At 35.6% G+C, this 23787-nt stretch overlaps 1 protein-coding gene across 3 annotated transcripts; it reads right to left on the minus strand.

The window, feature by feature from the left end:
- Positions 1 to 410: 410 nt before the first annotated feature.
- LOC105281195 (glycoprotein 3-alpha-L-fucosyltransferase A) lies at positions 411 to 22969 on the minus strand. Of its 3 annotated transcripts, none has more exons than XM_011342252.3 (8): positions 22391 to 22969; positions 9013 to 9249; positions 8393 to 8482; positions 6976 to 7164; positions 6578 to 6802; positions 6232 to 6420; positions 5395 to 5630; positions 411 to 4876 (listed from the first exon to the last, which is right to left on the minus strand). In XM_011342252.3, exons 2-8 carry the CDS (start codon positions 9175 to 9177, stop codon positions 4525 to 4527), a joined length of 1446 nt encoding a protein of 481 aa, XP_011340554.1. In that variant the 5' UTR covers positions 9178 to 9249; positions 22391 to 22969; the 3' UTR covers positions 411 to 4524. The 3 variants fall into 3 exon arrangements, with proteins under 3 accessions (XP_011340554.1, XP_011340555.1, XP_011340556.1); XM_011342253.2 differs by lacking the exon at positions 22391 to 22969 and adding an exon at positions 12147 to 12338; XM_011342254.3 differs by lacking the exon at positions 8393 to 8482 and having other exon boundaries at positions 22391 to 22962.
- Positions 22970 to 23787: the final 818 nt, after the last annotated feature.

Below are 23787 nucleotides of genomic sequence, written 5' to 3' on the forward strand. Positions count from 1 at the left end.
TTTTCTATGAGCGTTCACAAATTAATTGACAAACACAAGATATATATATTTTTATAACAACGAGTTTAAATCACAACGTTTTTCAATTTGTTTTATCATTTGTGTTATAATTAATTTCTTTATTATTGTGTTATAATATAATTTCTCTATTATTTTTCACGTCTCCGATCTCGCGCTGTAGTCTTATTCTGTCCAAGTGCCTTTTTCGAGTGAAATTTTTATATACATTTTTCAATTGTTTTCAATTTTCAATTACATACACTTATGAACATTTCTGATGCTTTTGCATCAGCAATATTGTAACAGCATGCATATCATGTATTTTGTTTGAAAGCCATGAGTTCTGCATCTCGTCGCAATTGTCGCATCTGATAATAAAGAGAGATGGTAAATTAGAAAAGTCAGTAAAATTAAGAATAGCGTTCATTTTTATTTCTTAGGTCAGGAACGCGCATAAACATCAATACAACTGTACAAATACATACAACTTAACGTTGTTGCATTCAACAGATGATCACAAAATTCGAAACTTATAAAACAACAATTATGACGTAGAGAATTTTGAAATTATACTTTTTATTACACATTATCACGTAAGAGAAATAAACAACGATAACAATCATCGCGCTTCATTACGTAAAAAATAAATGTGTAAGCGATTCTTGACAAAAAAAAGATTAAATCATGTTTGTTAAATAAGAAAATTCGAGATAACTTAATTTCGACTCTAAATAATTCTCATAGACGCATGTTTGAGATTATTCGAGCGATTTCTGCATGAAGTTCCCGCCGTCTTTAATCGCGGAGGAATGATGTGCGTGGACGTAACAGTTAAGACAACGACACGAGTTTTGATTAATCTTCACGATGTTACGACATTATGGCACTAATCGTAACTCGCTGGAGCGCAGGCTTCGCCCGATAATAAAAAATAATAAGCGCGCTTCCGCCCGAACGAGCCACGTCTTGTCAATTTTTCTGTCACTATTTCGCATAGTCCTATTATCTACCAAATCGATATATCAGATCGATATACTCAATGTTGCATGCGATGTGTGACGTGTTTCTTTTTTTTACATGTACATATTCTCATATATGCTACTATTTACAAATCACCGTACTACCTATATTGACGAGACGGGCAATCACCAAGAAAGAAAGAGAGAGAGTATAAGTAGTAACATTTCATATTTATTACTGAATATAGGGCGGGTAAAAATATCGATCGAGGTCGCTTGAAGACGTACGTAACTGATACACGCACATCAAGGGACAAGGATTCTAATATTACAGTACATTCGTGAGACATTTATTACATATTTACGCCATGGATATACCTCGACATCGAGCGTTATTCTTTCGCGCCCTTTCATCGCCTACGTACCTAAATTTCGTTACTTGTACGGTATTATGCCGGCCATTCGAATCAAGGTTTTATCGTCGCGTATACATCATATGCGTCGTACAGCAGCACCAATCGTTAATAAATGCGATTAAAGAACATCGTCGAACATCATGACCCTTCATATTGCAATCAGGGTTCGTCGTGTTTTTGATTGATTTCCGAAATCTGCATAAATCAATAGAAAAATATAGCAAAACCGAGCTGCATACAAAGAAATTCAAAGAAATTCAAAAAGATATCAAAGTGATATAACGCGTAGCGTTATAAGTAATACATTGCCGATCTAATACAAAATATTAGACATACATAACTTTTTCCTCTGTAATCGATTTAAATCTACATGATTAAGTAACTTGTATTAAAGCGTCGATTGGTGTGGGAATAAATAATCGCTAAAATAATTACGTCTATCTAAAGCAGGATGTATTTATGAACATCATTCTGGCGCAGTGGAAAAGAAAACGGTTATCCAAGGTGTTCGAGATATGCGCGCTTCTCGATGTCAATTTGTATGCTTCGTTCGACTAATTATTTAATTAGTTAATTATCTATTAATACATATCTAGTTGCTGCTTGTGCGCACTGTGTGTAATTTATAATGTAGGAACCCCATTCGAGAGCGGTGCGAAAACCTGTCTCAATGTGACTCGATTGTGATCTTACGTGTATGTGATTTCGTGCCTTCCAAATATTATTTTGTGCTCCGGTGACTTGTTTTTCCGGTGCTTTTTGTCTTTTCTTTGGACCGAATCCATCCAAATTTGAGCTACGTTTGAGCTAGACTAGTGTTCAAAGCAGAAGTCGTTGTTTTCGAATTGACACTAGCCACGAGGTGAAACGTGATCACGTCATGCGACATCCTGCGATGTCTCGCACAGATTTACAATTAATTAAAAATTTGAGATTTATACAATCGAAAAACAAAATATAGTAGGAATTATTCGGAACAGGTACTCTCACTGCGTATAATACTATTACGATAAATTATTCGAAAATATCTCACTGAGCGTTTTCCTGACTAGATTCTGCGAACTTCAAAAATCCTCGACGAAATATGACTTTATTAAATAAGAAAATTCGTGTGCATTCGAGCGAGAGAAACTCTTTAATATTTGATAAATTCGCATGAGCTTATTATGAGCAACATTATTTCTATGGATAAATGCTACGCAGTTCAAAAGTGAATACATCCTGTTTCACAAAACAAACGTTCTCTTAACAGAAATGCATGTTATTAAATGTGGATACGCTAATCAATATCCTAGTAACATTGAAAAATTTATTTAATTGATTACGTATCCTACAACTTCCGTTAATTTCATAAATGTTCACACACGAGTATACGTATAGGAAATGTACAATTATTGTCGGAAAAGTAAAGCTCACTAGAATTTTTATACGTAACGCAATCTGAATGCACATGAATTTTTTCATCACCTACAATGTGCAACGATAAAGTCCTCTCGCATACCTCGCAAGAAGGAACAATAATATTAAATACTGAACAGTAATCTTCGCCCTACAAAAATCAGCGACTATAATCCTTACACTCTTCGACAAAAGCTCATAAATTAGTCTTTGGAACTTTACAGAATCATTAATACATGGTTTTCATTTCAATGTATAGTCGCCAGTAATTATTAATCACGCGCGAATCTCGTAGCTGCACGCTTTACTTCATCTGTCAAATTGAAATTCCTCTTATGACATGTTCTAGATCCACCGATGGCCCTCCAATTAACATAAATATAAATTTTGTGATAAATTCGCGAACGACTTATATTTAGAGAAAAATATTGTAGAAAAGATTCACTTCAGAAAAATTGTAGATTTGTTAATTGAATATTCAACGTATTTAAATCTTAACTTAAATATCGTAAAGATAAAATCTAGTTAACTAAAATATAATATTTTATTACTTATTTGCATATGCGAAGCTTAATTGATTCGAGTTTTCTACTTTTAATGCCAATTAACATCGCATTTATCAATATATCTCGTCTGATGTAAATAATCTTTATTATAATTGGTCCTCTAGTACATATAATTAGAAGAGATAATTGAAAGATCATTCGGTGGTTCTGGTCATCTTGTATATACGCTAATTCATAACACCATCGCATATTTAACAGTAAACATGATTGTAATTCTCATTTTAAGTTTTTACAAACTAGTAAAATTTTTAAATGAGAAACAAAAATCAAAATTAGGCAAATTTTGTCTAATACTATAAATATGCGGTGAGAAATGAATTTCCCTTTCTTAAAAACGCATGTATCACATTCCATTTCTTCAAGATACGCGTTATATAATTTTACAGCGTCTCCAAGACGCCTACGGTTTCTTCAAATTTTCTTCCCGAATAAATTTCGAATAAATTTTGATATAAAGTCACCTCACAAATTCAAGTTATTTTTCAAGAAAATCAGTTCTCGTGTTTTCCACCTCAGCTTATCGTCCGAAAAAGAAATGCATAGAAACGTTATTTTTGGAAGATTCGACAATTAGGCACACAAACTGCCCTCCTTTAAAAAAATCCATGCCTAAACTCTCTTCGCATACAATCATGTTCTTATTTATATCTTAACGGATCTCTCCGCCTGTCTTTGCTTTTCTATTCATTTTCGCATTGCGATCAGACTGGATTCCACTTCGTGTTTCCCTCGTCATACATCCATAACGAACGCAAAACTTCGCATTACCGAGTCACTCCCTCCAAAAGCAGCCTCCAGACGCAGTGGAGAGAATCACGCGGCGTTTCTTCCGACGAAGATCTTATTCATACCTTTTCTTCAGGATGATGCTTGATCGCTCGCGAAACATCAGCGCCTTTACGCGCTTCTCGTCCTGGAACTCCACGGTCCATCCAGCACCTTTGAACAATCCGTGAGCATCATACGCGTTCTCTCTCAAGTTGCAGCCACTCCTCGGCCCGGGCAACGTTCTGGCTTTGGAAGAATCGGAATCTTTTGTAGAAATTGAGCAACGCGTCGGGCTGAGATACGCGCGCACGCACGCACGCACGCACGCACGCACGCACAAACGCGCGCGCGCGCGCATGGAACTCCCCGTAGCCGCCGGAAGAGCCTTCTTGAGTGTATCTTCAGACAATCGTCTCTTCAGGTGTTCCGCAGACTCTGCGAGCGTGCGAGATCGTGTTCGCGCCAGGAGTTGGTGGTACACACGCCTTCCCCTCGCCACCACTCGTTCACGTCCTTGTAGTGCTTTGGTGAACGATCGTCGTGCAGCATGGCGCACACCCGGCACCAGAAGTACGTATTGATAAACTCGCCGGTACCCTTCCAGCGGAAGTACGAGTTGTACAGATCGTCGTCGCGGTCCAGCCGGTGCAGGTACTCGGCGAGCTCCTTCGGCGACTCGAACTCGTCCACGTGGATGTAGGAGCGATACGGTGCGCTGCGCGCGTAATCCGTTGGATGGGCGCCCATCACGATCGGTAGAACGTTGTGCCTGCAGACGAAGAACAGATTGCTGATAAAATCATTTAATTTAATCATTTAATCATTTAATCCTAGTCGGAGCAAGGGATCAACGGTGGACTGATTGTTACTGATTGCCAAATCATTTACACGCGTTGTGTCACGCTTATGAGAGCTGGCTGGCAGGGCGCCGCGCGTCTAGTTTGCCCATCCCAGTGCCTTAATTAAAACCATGTACATTGCAGGCATTTCTGTCCATCATGCGGCAAGAGGAGATTACGCAACGCGAGTTGGCACGCAACCGTCCTTATTCGAGATATGTGTACGAGATGCCGCGCAACTTGGCAAAGGTTGCCGACCTCTGGGTGAAATGATCGAGCGTTGATCGGCCGACTTTGCGTTTGCGGTTCACGCCGAGATACCGTGACTATCCGTCGTAGATTTTTGCGTGGATTGCGCGAGAAACTAGAGAGGGAATGATAAGAAAAAAACGAAGAAAAAAGAAAAAGGGGAAAAGCAAGAAGAAGTTGTAACAAACTGTACACGTACCCGAGTCCATTAACGAAGAATTTCTCGGTGATGTAGTCCTTACAATTGGAATTCTCGAATGCGAGGTAGAATTTGTAGTCCTCGTCGAGCATGTCGAAGCACGTCTGCGACTGCGACCGCGGACAGCGTAGACTGCCACACGCTCCGTAAATGTCCACCTGGATATATTTTGAGAGTTCCCTGGCATAATGCATGCGCTGATTTCGGGGATGGCAGTTGGAAACGAACCAGGCGACCTGAATAAATGGCAAAGCAGAAGATGGGTGTCACGTGCAGTGGTGTTTATCTTGCATTCGACAAGAATAGCGTACTATTCGCAGTAAAAAGACATAAAATTCCATGTGGAAAGTGTGGCGCAAATATGAAATATAGAAAAAGATCTATCAGACATTTCTATTTAGCCTTTTTATTCTTCCATCTATTTTAATCTGATGCACAAAATAATATATGATGAATTAAAAATAAATAAAAATATCAAGCAGGTATATTATTTTTGTTAGAAATTATTTCTCAACTATCAATTAAAATTTCGACTTTTGAAAGTTGTTAACTGTATGTGGAATTATACATATATTCTGATTAAAATTATCGACTGTTGGTATAGTAAATGGTCGATATAACAATGAGATAAGTATTACAAAAACCTTCTTTCCTGTCTTTTTAAAAAGATATGTTTACGTCATCAAAAAAATAAATATGAATCTTTTGTCATTGATTTATGCGCTTATTATAATAAATGTCTGTGTTATATGTCATTTCCTTAAAAACATTTTTAAAAATCATTCTGGTTTTAGAGAGACAATTATTTTGATTCCTTAATTAATTTAATCCTGTTACCTTCTTCGTTTTGTTTGCTGCATAATTAAACGTTTGTGAGATCTGTGTGACGCTAGAATCGTAATATTGCCACCTTTCGTAGGGTGCCACTACGTCGCTGTCACGCCGATATGTGGCGGTCCAATTGATAAGGGCGCTCTTCACACTTTGCGTATGATACGGACATTCTAAAAAATACAGCATCCACACCTGCAAAAATTGCACAATTCGGTTACTCAGAGAAAATAGTGGATCTTTTCGTAATGTGCACGCGATATGAATGGAACTTTATAGTAAGTCGATTAACAACGAAAGCGAAAGCGACGTGCCGTAGAATTGATATTACGCGCCGTTGCATCCTATATACCTGATTGTGAGGCCTTCGTCCCACGTGCGTGACGTAATCTTTAAATAGAATGAGATCGGCATCGTCTGGATTGTCGCGAACGATCGTGCAGGTATTCACCGGGCAGCGTTGCTGGAAGAAAATGTCAGGACCGACTTTGGCCTCGACCATTCCATGGGGGATCATTATCTTCTTCAATGGATGTTCACCGCCTGTTCTGTTGTAATCGGGTGGCACGAACATTAACTGGAAAAGTACAACATCATTATATTAAATGTCTGTACAGATATTATTTAATCAAATACTTCTCTTCGATTACACATTCAAAATATCGATATACAGTTTATTAATATAAATTGATCGAATTTAGTTCATTTCGCAAATACTCTTCTTTTATCATAACAATGATCTATATCTACCTGATTTGTCACACGATCGTCGTAAACATCTTCGTCTGGCCACAATCGAGCCAACCTTCGGCCAGTATTGCGAGCTTTCATCGCTGGATAAGGTCTTCTGGTTCCTCCTTTCATGTACCAAGGCCTCCGCGATGAATCCAGGTCTATTGAGTTTTCGCCCAAGCTGACGGTTCCATTTATATTCAACGCCTTCGAATGAAAAAGGAATACGTAAATAAAGGCCGGCAAATAAACTTTATGCATTATATTGTCATTCTCTGCTGCAAGAGAAAAATAGCATCGCGTCCAACGCTATTATTTTCTGTTCCTAAGTCGACATTTGAACAATATTGCATTCAACAAATTTCACAGTGGGTGTGATATTATGACATTTGCCATCTATTATTTGACTATATTATTTTTTTACTATCTGTAACACTTAAATAATCGCACACGATTTATATGAAAATAATGTGATAAATGAAAAAAAATATTTTTCGTTATACTATTCTTGTTTCAATTATTATTTAATCGATTTAAATACAATTTTATAGATTTTATAAGTTTTATTTCAATACAGTTTTATTTCAATCAATATTGTTTTTCATATGTTACACTTATTGATCGACTTGGAGAAATTTATGCGATTAATTAAGTGACGATCGTATCTAAGCGTGGTAAGTTATGCGTGCGTGAGTATAAAAGCATCTTTTACTGAATTTTTACTTTTTGATAAAACAAAAAATAACAAAAAAATTTTAATGCAAGACTTTTTTTGTCCAAATCTGAATAATTAAGAAATAAATTGATATATTGCTACAAACAATTAGATAATTAAGCAATCCTAATACATATCACGATAACAAAATTTTTAGTTGTCAGTATTTGAATTAATTACAATTTTTCTACCACAAGTGCCAAATAAAATAAATATTAAATTAACATATAATAAAAGCATCCAAAAATCATTCAAATCTGTTAATACTGCAGCGAAAGGTCTCCGTTTATCTTATTTCTCATAACTGAAGCTTATACAGATTATTATTTACTTTATCTGTTTTATTTAGAGTTTTAACATTTTTAATTTTATTCGTATATTTAGCCACAAGTTATATAATATTAGCTCTATGAAGGACCACCCGAAAAGGAGGAAGCTACTATATAAAGGAAATGTACGCATCATATTTTCTAAAGCGTAAGAACAAGCGAGACGATACACGGAAAAAGTAAGATAATATATTAAAAAAGATCACGAAAATAATTTGTAATATATTAACACCTACTGTAAATTTAGATACAATATATGTTATGCAATTATTTCTTATTTTAAAAACGATGCGTGTCAAGGAATGCAGTAACATTTGGCTCGTGTCTTAAAATATTTTTCCGTGTTCATGTCGTTTTGTGACTAATCGACGCTATTTTTTAATGACTGTACCTCGGACGGAAGTCTTTTCTTCACTCGCTCCCGAGTGCGTAATATTCGCACCGTCGGCTTCTTCGATTTCAAAGGCCAATCGGGTTTCATCTGCGAGCGAAATTCGTTTTTATTCCTTTAGCCACGTCTACTTTACAGCCACGTATACGCGCTTCTTCTATGAAAAAAGTTTCTTTTCCTTTATATCAAAAGACGCGCAATACATCTTCAACGCCGTTCAACGGTGCAGGAACTACCTCGTAAGATTAATTTTAAAATCTTCAAAAAATCTATATTGAATATCTATATTTCCATTTACATGATATTACGAATATTACATGTACGTGTTAAAATTAATATTAAATGACCGAACATTATCTAGACAAAGCATTAAGTTAAATTTATACCCATAGAGGGATTATATTGAGTAACTTATTCGTCGCTTTGTCGAAGTAACAAATCGATTCGTTGTTACAATTACAACACGCCGTCACTGCAGAAATAATTGCAGATACAAACCAACGCGTGCGAGCTGTGTTACGCGGAATTGCGATGTTATATATCTCTCGAGGAAATATATGTAGTCAGATGATAACGACTCGCCTATCTCAGCTGTAACAATTAATAATTTAGAACGTTACCTTCGGCCCGTCGCCGGCAGTTCGGGCGGACTGCGGCTGTCCGGGATGCGGTCGCATGCTGTGCCATATCTCGTCCTGCAGTAGATTCAGTAGGACAAGCAGCGTACCCGTCAGGCATAGCACGTAGAAAAAGTACCTCTTCAGGGAGAAACGCGGCAGACCCATGCCGCCCGGTTCCTATCTGGGAGAGACTTTTATCTAGCCATGCGCTGCCTTGCTCCACGACATGCGGTTACACTGTAACGGAAGTTAATAATTAAAAAAAAAACGAAATGGCATCTATCAGTTCTGGTTTCCGAGTTAAAACCGCGTTTTTTGTCACTTTGTTTCTAAAATGGAACCACCGTTCCAGGAACGTAGCTCCAATCCGGAAACCAGAACTGATAGTAGTGAGCGCAAAAGCCTTAAATTTTAGATACAATAAATGCGAAACGCACGAATGGGATAGTGAGCTGTAAACTGCGAAAAATACGGTGGATGTGAAATTTGAGATCTTTCAAATTGTACTCGAAAGTTAAACTAGCTTAAAGTTTTCTTGAACAAAATAAAAAGTTTCATTGATTATTACATAGTAATAATTCTTTTAGAACCATAAATAGAATTGTATTACATTGTTCGTTCAACACATGAAACAATTTTTTAATACACAACTTGATTATATATGAATTTATATGTATAACACACTTGCACGCAACGTATCATGCAAAAACACTGACAAAATTTGATAAGATTGTATAATCTAATTAATATCCGGAACGCAACTACCCGAATACTTTGTAATTATGCAATATAGTAATAAAAGTGTTAAAGACCTCTAACTGCGATAATTTATTGTTGTACCATTCTTATACAAACTTCTCAAAGTAGTTTTGACACTTCGAATATTTGGCAGTGATCTTTATTAGCGGAATTAAGAAATAACATGCTTCAGCTTTTATCTTTAATAAGATTTTAAATATAAAATTTGTCTCTGGTTATTCGTAATAAAAATAGTGTTATAAATATTAATAATAAATTAATGTTGAAATATCAACGAATATTCAGCGTTATAAAAATGCAGTGAGTTCTGTATCTTTTAATTGGATGAGTAGGTCCAACGCACCGTAAATTTCACGCGATACGAAATGTCCTTGCGATCTATCGACAACTCGCTGCGACTCTTCTTTCGTTACCTCGAGGAATTCTATATGATACTTGACACCCAAAGTGATCGCATTAATTATATTACGTTATTCGCAATCTGACTGCATCGTAGCGCGCCCTCGCGTAATCGATGCGACATGCAATCAATGATTTGCATCTGAATAGACAACCGCGCATGATATCTACATACGTTCGCACAAATATTTATGCACAGGTAATCCGATGTCTATACGTTAGTTTCTCGTCGTCAATACGCATATCCGTACACTCATTAGACCGATATTTTCTACTGGAAAAACTCTGTGCAACTCTGTTGCGCACTCAATGCAATTTTTTGCATCACTTTTGTCAATAAAACATTAAGCACTGAAATACATAAATTGATTTTCACAGTGGAACATTGCAATCTGTGCAATCTTTTTGCACTAGTTTTGTCAGTAGAATATTAAACAAATATGTGAATTGATTTTCACAGTGAAATACTGAGATTGCACTCACAATCAGTGCGCTCCAGTATTACATTAGTGTTCTCAATAGAAAAACTTACGAATTTACGATACGACCACGATTTCCGCATCAAGCGCTTCCATTAACTTCTTCCCGCAAATATCATCTTCACCTTTCAAAGAAACCTTGCTGTTCTTTCGAAGTGCACTTGAGTTATGACGCGGTATGGTTGACCTTACGGCTGATAGCTCATTACCATTTCTCATATATAACCATTTCTTGTTACGCGAATATCTCTCTTCTTTCTCTCTTCCGTTAACACATTCATCAGGCGTAATTTGGCTGACTTTTCCTTTACATCAACTGGATTATTAACATTATTAAGATTCACCACCATAATATATACATAATATGGTCTATACATTCTGAGATATTTTTATGACCATTTTCATGTAATCATTTCCGTCTGAATTAATGTTTCTCTTTGAGTAATTTGAATTGTCAACAGTGATCTGGTCTTAAGTACAAAAAAACTCAGTGCCGGCCATCACCAACGATCATTATAGGGGTGAATTAATATGATCGAAATAGTCTGCTCGTTAGTTCCTTTTTTAGATAAGAAAACTTGATACCTATTATGTGATCTGAGGGATAGGAATAAGACAAAAAAAACAATTTTGGGGGAGAAAATGCTGACTGAAATCGTGTAATAATATAGAAGACGTAATTTAACGATCCGGTTCAATCATCGGTCTTGTAAAAGGTTTTTCCACAATCCAATTCTACGTCCGGCCGGCTTTACGAGAGGACAATACTCGTCCGCAGTTTCATCAACGTGAAAGATCACAACAATTATCGCGCTTGGATTTCCGCATTCGCAAAAACACACGACACACATCGGGTACCAAGTGGAGCAAACACTTACACATACACATATAGCGCGCACGTATACACACACACACACACACACACACACATATACGCGATGTACGTTCGTGTGCACCGGTCGCAAGATTGCAAAGTGTTCTGGGAGCATCCTGGGAACCAGGATGTTTCTTGATCGAGGAGGACTCTCGAGTTCGAGGAGCACACACCCATTCGCTCGATGCTAAGCGAATCATCCTGCCAGCTCGTGAAAAGGTGAAAGACGACGGATTCACCGCGTTGCAACACGCTTTCGCGACTCCACGTTTGAACGTTTGCGATAAAGTTCACGTTCCCCAGAACAGCGCGAGCGTTACACGCGCGATATACGCTCCAATGTGGGCGAAAAATTTCAATTTATTGCTATGGCATACCATACACAGCACCATAGACGCGCCAGCTAAAATTTCATCAGTATTTTCCCCCGTGTCGATACATCTCCCTGATGTTTCTCACAAAGAAAAAGTTTATGCGACGAAGAGTCTATTGCGAGACAACTAACGAAGAGCCAACCTTCGCGTCCTGGTTTATCATTATGGAAAAGACAGCTCGATGGCGTATCACTAGCTTCATAATAAATTTACAACGGATGCAAAATATCGGACCGGATATGCACGTACCTACGATGTAGCTGTTCTCAATTCTCATGAGGACAGTTCGAAGCTGTACCGGCAAATTGAAAGCGTAAATAATGTGGACTTTTACGCTCGTCTCCGTTGGGAAATATATTTTTGCATTTTGCTGCGCTAAAGCTGTGTCCATTTCATAAATTGCATCCGCATAGTCTTGAAATATTCATATCGCACTCCAGTCTGCAAAAGTTGATTGACATGCAATCGTTGCACCACACACACGTATTTTAATCATTTTTCAAATGATCCGCGCGCAGGATTTGCGTTCACGTCTTTAGAAGAAATCGTTAGAATTCATTATTTCTTCTTAAACGGTACCTTTATAACAAAAGCGTTTTTTTACTTTACGCAATCTTTTAGTACGTATTTTTCACATTGAACTTTAATGAGATGAAAGAAGAACTCACAGAAAAGTCTACGGAAACAAATTCTTTCGCACCGACTTTTCATGCGCGATTATTTTGCACGTCCGCAAGTATCTGGATTCTTCTGACTGTCCTCTTGTATTCTTTTCACACAATGGTGTTAAACTTCCACTCGCGTTAACGTTAGAGCAAACCTGCGCACAGGCGGACCGTTCGAGTATCACTGTCCATCGGCGAACAGTGATACTCGCGCCGAGCTTGTTTCATACATCTTATCATTCGCTCTCTGTAGGTAATCCAATTTTATATTCAATGAAAACATGAATGAAAAAATGAATATATTTACTGTACGGTGTATTTATTACCTTGGCAGAATCAAACCGTGCCAGCTGAACCGTAGACTAACAAATACTAACTAATATCGATACTGTTTTTTCTTATCGTTGTAATTATATCGTTTTGCGTGTCCTTTTCCTTCATGTTGTTTCATGGTCGAGACTGATATCATATATATACATACATATAAATCGCGTAATTCTTTAAATGTTCTTTCTATCAAGAAAGGAATCATCTAATTGCCTATTGATCTGATCTCACTAATATTTGAGTATGATGTAAGTATAGTATTTCAACTTTCATTTCATGATCGTGACGTTCTTATCTTCGACATTGTACATCATTTTAAGATGGTAACGAAAATGTCTCGCTCAAGCAAACTGGGCATCACGTAGGATTATTCCGAGTATCACTTCGTCGACGATGGGTCAGCAAAATGTATGCTATCATATATCATACGCTTCAATAATTTGGAGAATAATCATGCGTTCTCTGCAAACGTAATCATCTCGGCGATTGACTCGAAATTTCAACAGCGGTCGAAACGATTAATTATTACCCGTTAATTAAGTCACGCAATCGATAATGTGTTAATTGCGTTTTTTCGATGAAGAATAAAATAGCACCTGATGGTTCATTGCCAATCACGTTGACCCCACAGGAACCGAAACATCGAAGCTGCATCAAATGATGTATCACTAGTTTCATAATTTACAGCGGATACAAAATATCGGAGCGATATTTTATCTAATAGCTCGAAAATAACCGAGCACGAGAAAATTACAAAGTAAAATCCTTCCATGCCTTATCAATGGAAACACGCGATCATGGTTACGAATTTATTATGATTAGAAACGTCACGCGCGCACATATGTATATGCGTGCTCATCGACAAAACATGAAAGCAAATTTTATTTTATAATTACTTCTATTTCTTTGTTTGCAAACTGTAAAGTATTAATGCAGTTTCGAAATTTTAGTTTATACCGAATCGACACAATCGAAAATGAACATCATCTAAGCATCATTTTATTTTATTCTTCATCTGCATTTACCAATATCCGATTTATTCCCGTGCAGAAAATTCAATGAAAGAATTTAATTGACATCGTAATGTGAAATACGATCAATTGCATTTATAACACACCGTACCTTGCCTTTGATTTTATCGATTAATTAATATTATATGTTCAAATGTTCGTTCAATGTATTAACGTATTGATAATTACATGATTAAATTCTTTTTTTCCGTGCATAATATTGTAGTAATAGACACTGTCGTAATACACTATATAAAACTATATAAAATGAAATTTATAATACACACACTATGCGACTTGATATCGAGCTTTATATTGTGATGATGAGTCTTCGACTTTAAAACCTAATGAAACGTAAGCGCCCTGGTGTTCTCATTAATTCAGCCTGAATTAATACTGCTTCGATATAATAAAGATTGAGCAATCAAGCGTTATTTCAGACGTTGAACCTTCTGTCTCCCTCGATAGCGCCTGCAAAAAAGCTTTGTGAAAAAAGATGTAATTGATAAATCCAGAACGCGGCACGATCGATTTTTCCTTCACATATAATATTTGACTTTGTCAGATAAAAATAGTGTATTTATTTCAATGTCCGATCGATCAAAATCATGCTGGTAATGTAAAACGGAGCGTTATTTAATTCAACAAAAATATCACAAAGCGTCTCTCTTTTTTTCACATTTTCTTTTATTTTTATTTAGAACTTGTTGGCAGCTATGTAAAATAAGGTTTATTTTAACTATCGCCTCTGTAATTTTTATTTAGAACAATTTGCATTCTTATTAAGCAATGTATACTTAATTACCTATATAAAACAGCGTAATATTGAATCAGTGTCATTTATATTATAAATAATAACGTTTCTTTAACATAATAACAATATTACATAATTACAGTTTCTTATTTTACGCTTTATATCGCTAATTTGGATTATTGACTTCTACTTCCTTAATTATACGTGCAAATTGCTATTGTTCTCCGTAATACGATTATTACATTCCTCATTAAGCATATATGAATAAACCATAACGGCTTACGCACGTGTGAGATATAACATCGTGTTTATCAAGGAATATCGCTTCTGATCTTCAATCAAACACTCCTCTCTCCTAAACTGATCTGGCGAAAATTTTTTGTCGACCATTTTCATGGACGAACAGATTTCTCGATACCAAATGTATTACAAAATTCAAACAATGATCCCAAAATACATACATATACATATATATCATCATTTCTCTTATCTTTTTTGCGATCTTGATGATCCCAACACCCACCAATATAGGTTTCAATTACGTTTATGCACGCACACATGCACGTATAATTGAGGCAATGGGCTATTAGTAAGTGCGACTCGCCTAAGCGTCGTTGAAAGTGCCTTAAATTACAACTTTCGCGTAACGCTGACCGTACCGATGCGGGTTGATAACGCAATAATCGCGAAATTGTTTGTTCGACTATTTCGCTCGAGTGAAATTTTACTATTTTTAGTTCGACCTTTTGGAAAACGCTTTCATTTGTAACGGAGAACTGACACAACTGTCGGTACAACATATCTAATCGTCCTACGCCTAATTCACCTGATCGTCGAGATCGATAGCACGTTCAAGTCAAATACACGAAAGCTCGATAGCGAGTTGCGCAGTGATGAAGGTTTGTCTTTACAAAGCTTTCTTGTCAGCACAATCAGTTACAAGAATAAGTAATTATGTGATTCAATTCTGTATGTAATAACTGCAAAACAAAAATTATTTTAATAAAAGCATTTTACAAGACTAAAAAAAGAACAAGGTTGTCACTGACAATTATTGCAAGAATCAAGAATCACAATTGTATCTTACGTACAGTGCACTTATATTACGCGTTAATTGCTTTTAACTACTTTTAATAATGACATACTTAGATTAAATACATGTATACAACCAAATGAAAAATGGCAAGTTATTTTGTATCTATGTTGTAAAACATTTTAATTAAGTATTATTAGGTATTATTATTGTGTTTGTATATAATAATTTCTCATATTTTTGTTCATAGAATATTGTAGTACAGTTCTGTCAAAATTTTATAAAATCAACGATAAAACTATTGTAAAAATTGCTATGTGTCGCCAGGAAATAAACAATTAAGCTACATTTAGCAGAATTTGTGTTAAAAAGATAAATTTGTTCATGCCAGACAGATTATCTAGAAGTAATCCGGCTATATCAGTGTGTACATATTTACTTCGTGCAAAGTTATTATCGCGCATGAATCTGTAATAAAGCGATTTCAAATTTTGCATTTCACACATGACTAGCATCTTACATGTAGATCAAGCTTAGCAAAATTAACGATGAAAAATGCACTTGTTAACAAAAAAGATTGTCAGACAGAGATATGACATGTGCCTATTTGTACCGCGCCGATTGTGCACCAATTATTATTAGCAGCCGGCAGATGAAGCGATGTGACACATTACTATATTTTCAGTGTTAACCAACGCGATAAACAGTTGCCGTATCATGCTCGAATAATAACGCACGTGGGCGTTACATTATCTCGTAACTGCCAATCGGTCCAGATAAGGACTCCTCTGACCAGAATCACGCCTCTCGAAAGGCGGCGTATCGCACAGAGGGAGAAATATTAAATTTTTCGCACGTATGCAAACACTTCCGTAAAACGGGAAAATAGCTGTAACTGACAGGTGCAACACCGTATGGAGGCCTAGATAAATATTGTTTCGCGCTGTTCCGGTCGGTGGTTTAGTGACACGCTAAATTACTTTCTGATCGTTACGGCGGCCGCGTTCACGCGTGCGCATTGTCATTCGCATCCGAATATTCACGCATTGTAATAAATGCGCTAGAATTCGGTAGCACTCTGATAAATGTTAGCACATGTTCTCTACGGTCTATGTTGGGAATAGTCTCCCCGGATCGTCGCACGATCAATGAGGAAGAGTCCATCATACTTTCCATTCACATTGATCCCTACGGTTCATCTGTCCCTACTAAGAGTCGTCGCCCGTGACGGTGACGATTAATTGACATTAATAAATCAGAAACAATAAAACTCCTGCCGACTTCAAATTATCGTCATCCCGTATGAACGCATGCGGGTAATAAATCTACGCAACACACGATGCTTGTCGGCGGACGAGTGCTGACATACGGTTATTCAAATCACCTCTCGGAACCGTCTCATTACGCTCATTAATCGTGACACATGAAAGTTTACGGTTGATCGCAATATTGTAAATCTTGCGTATTTAGTTCGATAAATCGTGCCGCTCTCGCGTCTTCGTGCATTGATGCTAATTTTGTACATTATCACATCGTTGGAATTGTATTGCTCTTTGTAGCACTATATTTTGCACATATCGGAAAGATAGGCATTAGGATAGATATGACAGATGCATTTGTTGCTATTACTATTATTGCTATTGCTAGCATTTTTTAAACTTTTTGTATATTTTTTTATTTGTTATGTCAGACGGTAAAATTGTTATTCTGTTATACCGAGTATACCATATCTCGAAACTATTTTGAACAATTCGACTGTGATTCAGGTCGTTGCGGACATCCGCAACTAGTACATATAATTGTTGCGATCGCGAGATAACCCAGATCGGCTGCCACGTGAAATTCAGTTATATCATTTCCGGATGACCGCTACAAAGAGATTCGGCACTCAGATACGGAAGTTTGACGCATTTTTTTACGTTACGGTGACTCGATTAATGACGGATTTAAAATTCCAACTCTTTTGATATTTGTTACTTTTGTGAATTTCCTATACGTTCCTCGCGCTTTTTCCCCTGTTGAATCACCGACACGTATTTACACTTTTCCGCACGACTAGCACACAAAGCAACTATAGACTGGCACAAGATACGTTTATAGATTGATTGGAGAAAAAATCGCAAAAAGGAATAAAGCAAATACAAGACAGGAAAATTGATATGTTTAGGGAAAAGTCCAAGAATGAAAAGAATAAGAATATCGTTGGCACACAGATTATAAATATAATCAAACTATGCTTGCCAATATTCTTATTATTTTCATTCTTGGATTTTTATATATTATAATTATAATTATACATATAATTATGAAATATGATTTCATAATTATATCATATCATAATACAATTTATAATAACTTTAAGACTTCAGCATTTTTAATCTTTTCTTGCGAATATTGGTGTTAATTTTAATATTATTTTAAATTTGTTTCAAATATTTCCTGGAAACTTAAATTTGCAAGTTTTGTTCAAAGAAACTATTCTATTTATTTTGTTGGATTGGAAACATTTTTTGCATAGTAATATTTTCTCTCAAATTAAATTATATTACTTTGACAAATTCTTATCCTTTACTTACGTTTATGTTCACGACTGCTCGAACTGTGAATTGACGATGGAACTTATGTTCAGATATGTATAGTGGCTTATATATATATATTTCTAGTATACAATTGATGCTCTAGAAACCAAGGCCTATTTCCAAGTTATCTTTCGAAGAAACGAGAGAGAAAGGGAAAGATAAAAAATACGAAGTGGAGGAGGAAAACTATGCCAAACCTAGATAGTTACGAATTAGAGGGAGTAGATTAGTATGTCAACTTCGTGCCTTATTGCTCAAAATTCTACTAATCGTTGCAAAAGTCATCACGCGAATTTACTCGAATATATAATTTTCAATTACGGTTGAATATTCAATATCCAATACGAAATATCTATTTTCATAACTACAATATGAAAGAATATATAAATCCTTTTATGAAAGAGAGAGAGAGAGGGAATATTTTTATGAAACTATATATACATGTATGTATGTATATAAAACTGTGTATATTAATAAAATAAAAAATTAATTTGTTTATTAAAAAATATTAGAATTTATGTGAAATTTAATTTGCACATGTTATAACTTAATAAAAAGATTAATTGAGCGAATACAAAAAATTCTATAAAAAGCGAATTCAATTTTTAACCTGTATCTGACAATATCAAAACTTGTATTTGTGTTGCTTTATATCTAGGCATTTTTTAAATATTTTCGCCTGGGGATTGTACGTAACGGTTATTAATATCAATTGGATACTTGTATAATGAGATCGTAATGGGGTCCAATTAAAATACCAAGCCATTTATCACTACAAACTGTTCCGAATTATTCTTTATGACCAGTGCATTAAGTTCGCTAATAACAATATTTGATTCATTTGTACTGCCAAAGTAAATAATGATTCTGGAAGGTTTATATTTTATCGGTCGGAAATTTATACTTTATTAATTTTATAAAATTACAAAAGATAAAAACTACATTTATACTAAATTAATAAAACGACAAATTAAAAGACAAATGCGTAAACAGTAAAACAGATTTGAATATTGTAGACAAGAAAATCTGAAAATATAATACTAAATATGATATCAAATACATATATATAGAAACAGATTCAACTACGGAATTATAGAAAAAGATTAAGAAAACTAAGAAAATATAAGTATAAATCAAGAAATAATAATATTAATAAAACCTATATTAATGAAACTTGAAAAATTTTACGTAGCAAACTCATAAAATATTTCTGTTTCTTTAAATATTAAATTCAACGCACATCAAATGCATACTTTATCAAATATTGATGTAGATTCATTATGCAAAAGTTTACACAAATTAATTCAAGGTGTTTAACATTATTCCGAATATTTGGAAATCGGGGTTATGCCTGATCGGTTGCGAGCACTTACTGATTGCAGTACAATTTGGGAATATCCTTGTCTAATTACTCTTCAATTTCCGCTTCTTGCGCTCCAATGAATTAACCTTTAACCGTCGCGACTGATGATTTAAGCGAGTTTTGCGTGCCATTCACGTTTGCAAATTGCTCGATGATGCGGATGGCGTCCGTTGCCAAATGTTGATCCGACACGAACTTCATGAAATTTAAAAATGGTACGTATCGTATATATTATTGTGCTTATGTTTTATTCTAAACTAATAACTTGCAACGAAAAATATTGCAATGTATTCTATCCCCAAAGTTCACAAAGTTCTGTAAATAACAATTGGACCATCACAAAACGGGAAGAAAATAACATCGGAACGATTTAAACACATCTTTATTGATACTATATTACTTTCATTTGTATAACTGTGAAATTTTCAGTTTAAACAGTAAACTAATTAATAAGCAAATTTTTGGACTGCTACCAAAAAATTGAAAGTTATTAAATTACAATACAACAAAAAAAGAAACAGAGAATTCTTTAGCGCTATTGCTTAAAAATATTTTATTAATGACACTATTTACGCGTGATCGCGTAAAATATGCACCTGTGTAATACTCTACATCACATTCTGTATCGTGCGTTCTCCTGGAACTTTCTCAGAAAATAGCTGTTTTCGTAGCAATGGTGATCCGCTAAAAATTTTCGAATAAGTTCGGTCGTTATGCAATGGTGCTCCTATCGTCCTCCTCGTAGTACAGCCAGAAAGAAAACTGTTATCGTACCAGCATGAATCAACCTTCACACCCACGCACCCCCGATTTTCTCCGTGCTGTGCCCCACCGTGCGGCGATCACACGCCAGACCTTACTGCCTTCCACATGTAAATCCTCACGGCAAGTGCGCCAAAGTAATTGAGTCGGACCGGCATATACCTTGGGCATTCGATATATATTCAGCCTACAACACGCGATCGTAAGCATTGAACTTCTCGCGCGAAATGTCAATGTTTTTTCTGGTAAGTAGTAATCGCATCATGTGCATTCCACGATGCATCTAAACCCACCCCTCGAGCAGATACTCGAGTTACGCGAATTATACCTTTCTGCATGAATTTAAGACCAAAGTTGAATTTTATTCCATACCCTGCTTTAAATTCATTGTTCAAAATTCATATATTGGAATATTTTTCATTTTTTTAACAATTTTTTCACGTGGTTTTTTATATTTTCTTATATCTTTAATTTATATGTATAAATAACATGCGCTTGAGTTTTTAATTACTTTCGCATATTAGTTACATATTTTTTTTATAACTGTAGCATTTTTTATTCATTTACTGAAGTGAAGTTCTCTCTCTCTCTCTCTCTCTCTCTCTCTCTCTCTATTTCTATTAACAGAATCGATAAAATATTCTTTCTCTTATATGGATTTGCATTTAATTGTACAAAACTTTAATTTTCGTTCCATTTGCTGTTATTTTCGAACTTAGAAAATGTAATAGTTTGTAACAGAATGTTACTATAGCCAGTGTATTTCATGATTCTAGAAATGCAGTTCGATGCGAGTGTCAGGAAAGTTCGTAACGCTATAGTCTCGCGAGAACCGCGATCCTTGACAGCTCGTCGAGTTGTGAAATAAAGGGAACTGTCGGAGGGTATAAGCATGATCGGGAAATAAAGCCGCATGCAAAACTTCACGACAACGGTAGAATGTGCAGAGCTGCGAAATAAGCGAAACTATCTTTTTAAGTACGCGATGAGGCCGTTGGCGAGGTGATGAACTCGCAACGCGTGTTACTTCCGCAAAGTATACCGCTGGTGACGTACAACAATTCACAAAATTGATTTATTTTGTGATTAAAAATGTATTGTAAGACTCTGTGAAATAAATTGTAAATATAGTTTTAATTAATTAAAATAATTGATTGCAAATATGCGGTAACAGTTTAATTTCAAAAATTTTAGTTTGAAAATTTTGAAACATTTTGGTATTGCATCAATAAAACAACTAATATTAATTTATATCGATGTACATATAGATTCTAGTGTATTTCAATTTAAAATTCTTTCTTATCTTTTCACGTTACGTTAGAAAAAAGTTTTTTTCAAACAATTTATACGCATACATTAAAATAAGATTTTTATATTTTACAATAATCTCTTTTTACATATGTCTAATAGACTCAACCTTTTTGTACATGATAAATTTTTAATTATTTTCAAAATATTTTTAATCTTTATTTTGATACATAACTTTAATAATTTGAATTCTTTTATTCATAAACCTGAAATATATATTTATTGAAAAATTTTCATTCACATTGTGCCAAATAAATTTTATGTGAATATTGTATTAACATAAATTTAATTCTTGAAAAATAAGTTTAAGGTAAAGCTTTCCTAAGTAGGACTTTAAAGGGAAATTTATCAAGATCTCTTGTCTAATATTCAATATAGTCTTTGAGTTTGAAACTTAACTACTATTTTTCTAAAGAAAAAGATGCTTAAAAAATATTTAGATAAAAAGCTTGATGGTTCTCAAACTCTGCAATCCTTCAGCGCAAGGATTATGTATCACACTCCATAAAAGATTAAATTTTCATTAGACCTTTATACATATATATGCAAATATGATAATAGCAATAGCAATAACTATTACAAGCACGTTTGGGCATCCACGCGTATCCATAATCGGCTCCACGAAGACCAAACCACCATTAGAAATCCACCCTCACTGATACAGGCTTCCTTGAAGAAGTGACAGGACTCACCAGATCGCCACGTGGTTGACCGCGAAGTTCTTGCAGGAACTTGCAACCCGACAGACGGATGCACCCCGACGATACACTCGGCTCGGTCACATGTCAGAGCCCCTCGGACAGGTCGTACACAGGGGGATGCGCGGACTTGTTCATCCCTGCGATATCGGACAGGTCACGCGTTGTAGACGGCCGGCCCAACCCGTCGCTTCTATCGTGGTAGTCTTTCGGTGGTGGTTCCCTCTTTCTCCTCCTTCTCCTCCTCCTTCACCATCTCCTCTCCTCTTCTTCCTCTTCTTCCTCCCTCCGCAGCTAGTTTGCGCATCGCTCCTTCTCGCTTTCGCGGACATGGTCCGCGCAAACAGGGTTCCCCATACCCCTCCAGTACCTGCCAAGCCCTCTACCAGGACCTTACCCGATGCACGACAACCCCGATACGGGAGGGGTAAAATCCATAAGATGCGCGTCTGCGCCCTAGACGCGCTCTTGCTCGCGCTCGTGCTGGCTCGCGCTGTTCACGAATATAAGCGCCCTTCGACCGAAATGTACCGAACTACACTTTCTGGAGCTTACACTCCAGAGTGATAAGAAGACAAAGCTTGAAACAGCAACGGTGCGCCTATATTACCTTTAGTTGAAAAATAAAAAAAATATGTGAATCGTAAAAACTTTGACGAGTTATTTAGGATGCACTAAAAAAACGTTATAAATTATAAGTTATAAAAGTTATAAATTATAAATTATTCAATATTTAAAACTTTACTAAATTTGTAAATTTACATAACAATAATATAAAAATACATTACATTTTTAATGTATAAAATTGTCGCTAATTTACGAGATTGGCAAAGTTAGCAACATTAGATACCACAACTGAACGGTTTGTAAATCTTATCCTTGCGTCATCTGTTTAATATCACCCAGAGGTGGCCTCTGGCCTAAGATTCACCAAACACTTCAACATATCTCATTTATTATGAATTTGGTTCAGTCTCTATTATAACTCCATTCCTTTTTAAACGTTTGCTATAGGATTATCCTACTGTTACATACATTTCCTGCCATTAACTTGAAAGGGAAAAGGAATACAAAAATAATAGAAGACTGTACTGGACTTGTCGTTTTATAGAAGAATTTTGATTAAAACATTTTTTTTAATGCAAAGTTCGTCCAACAAACGTAAAGTTCACTGGACATAACATTTGCGTTATCGATTTTTTCTTTGTGGCAAAACTCAGCACAAACGTAACACAATATAGCATAGTTATTAAAAATTCAAAATTTGAAAATATTGTATGGGACTCAGTTTTCAAGTTATTGATTGCTCTTATTTCTAGTGTACGTGGAAAAGCGCTAACAAAAATTTGTTTTTTTCACTTTTGTGAAAAAAATTTTTTCAAATTATTGTG

Source organism: Ooceraea biroi, chromosome 5 (genome assembly GCF_003672135.1).
Source record: "Ooceraea biroi isolate clonal line C1 chromosome 5, Obir_v5.4, whole genome shotgun sequence".
In the NCBI taxonomy this organism is placed as follows: Eukaryota; Metazoa; Arthropoda; class Insecta; order Hymenoptera; family Formicidae; genus Ooceraea; species Ooceraea biroi.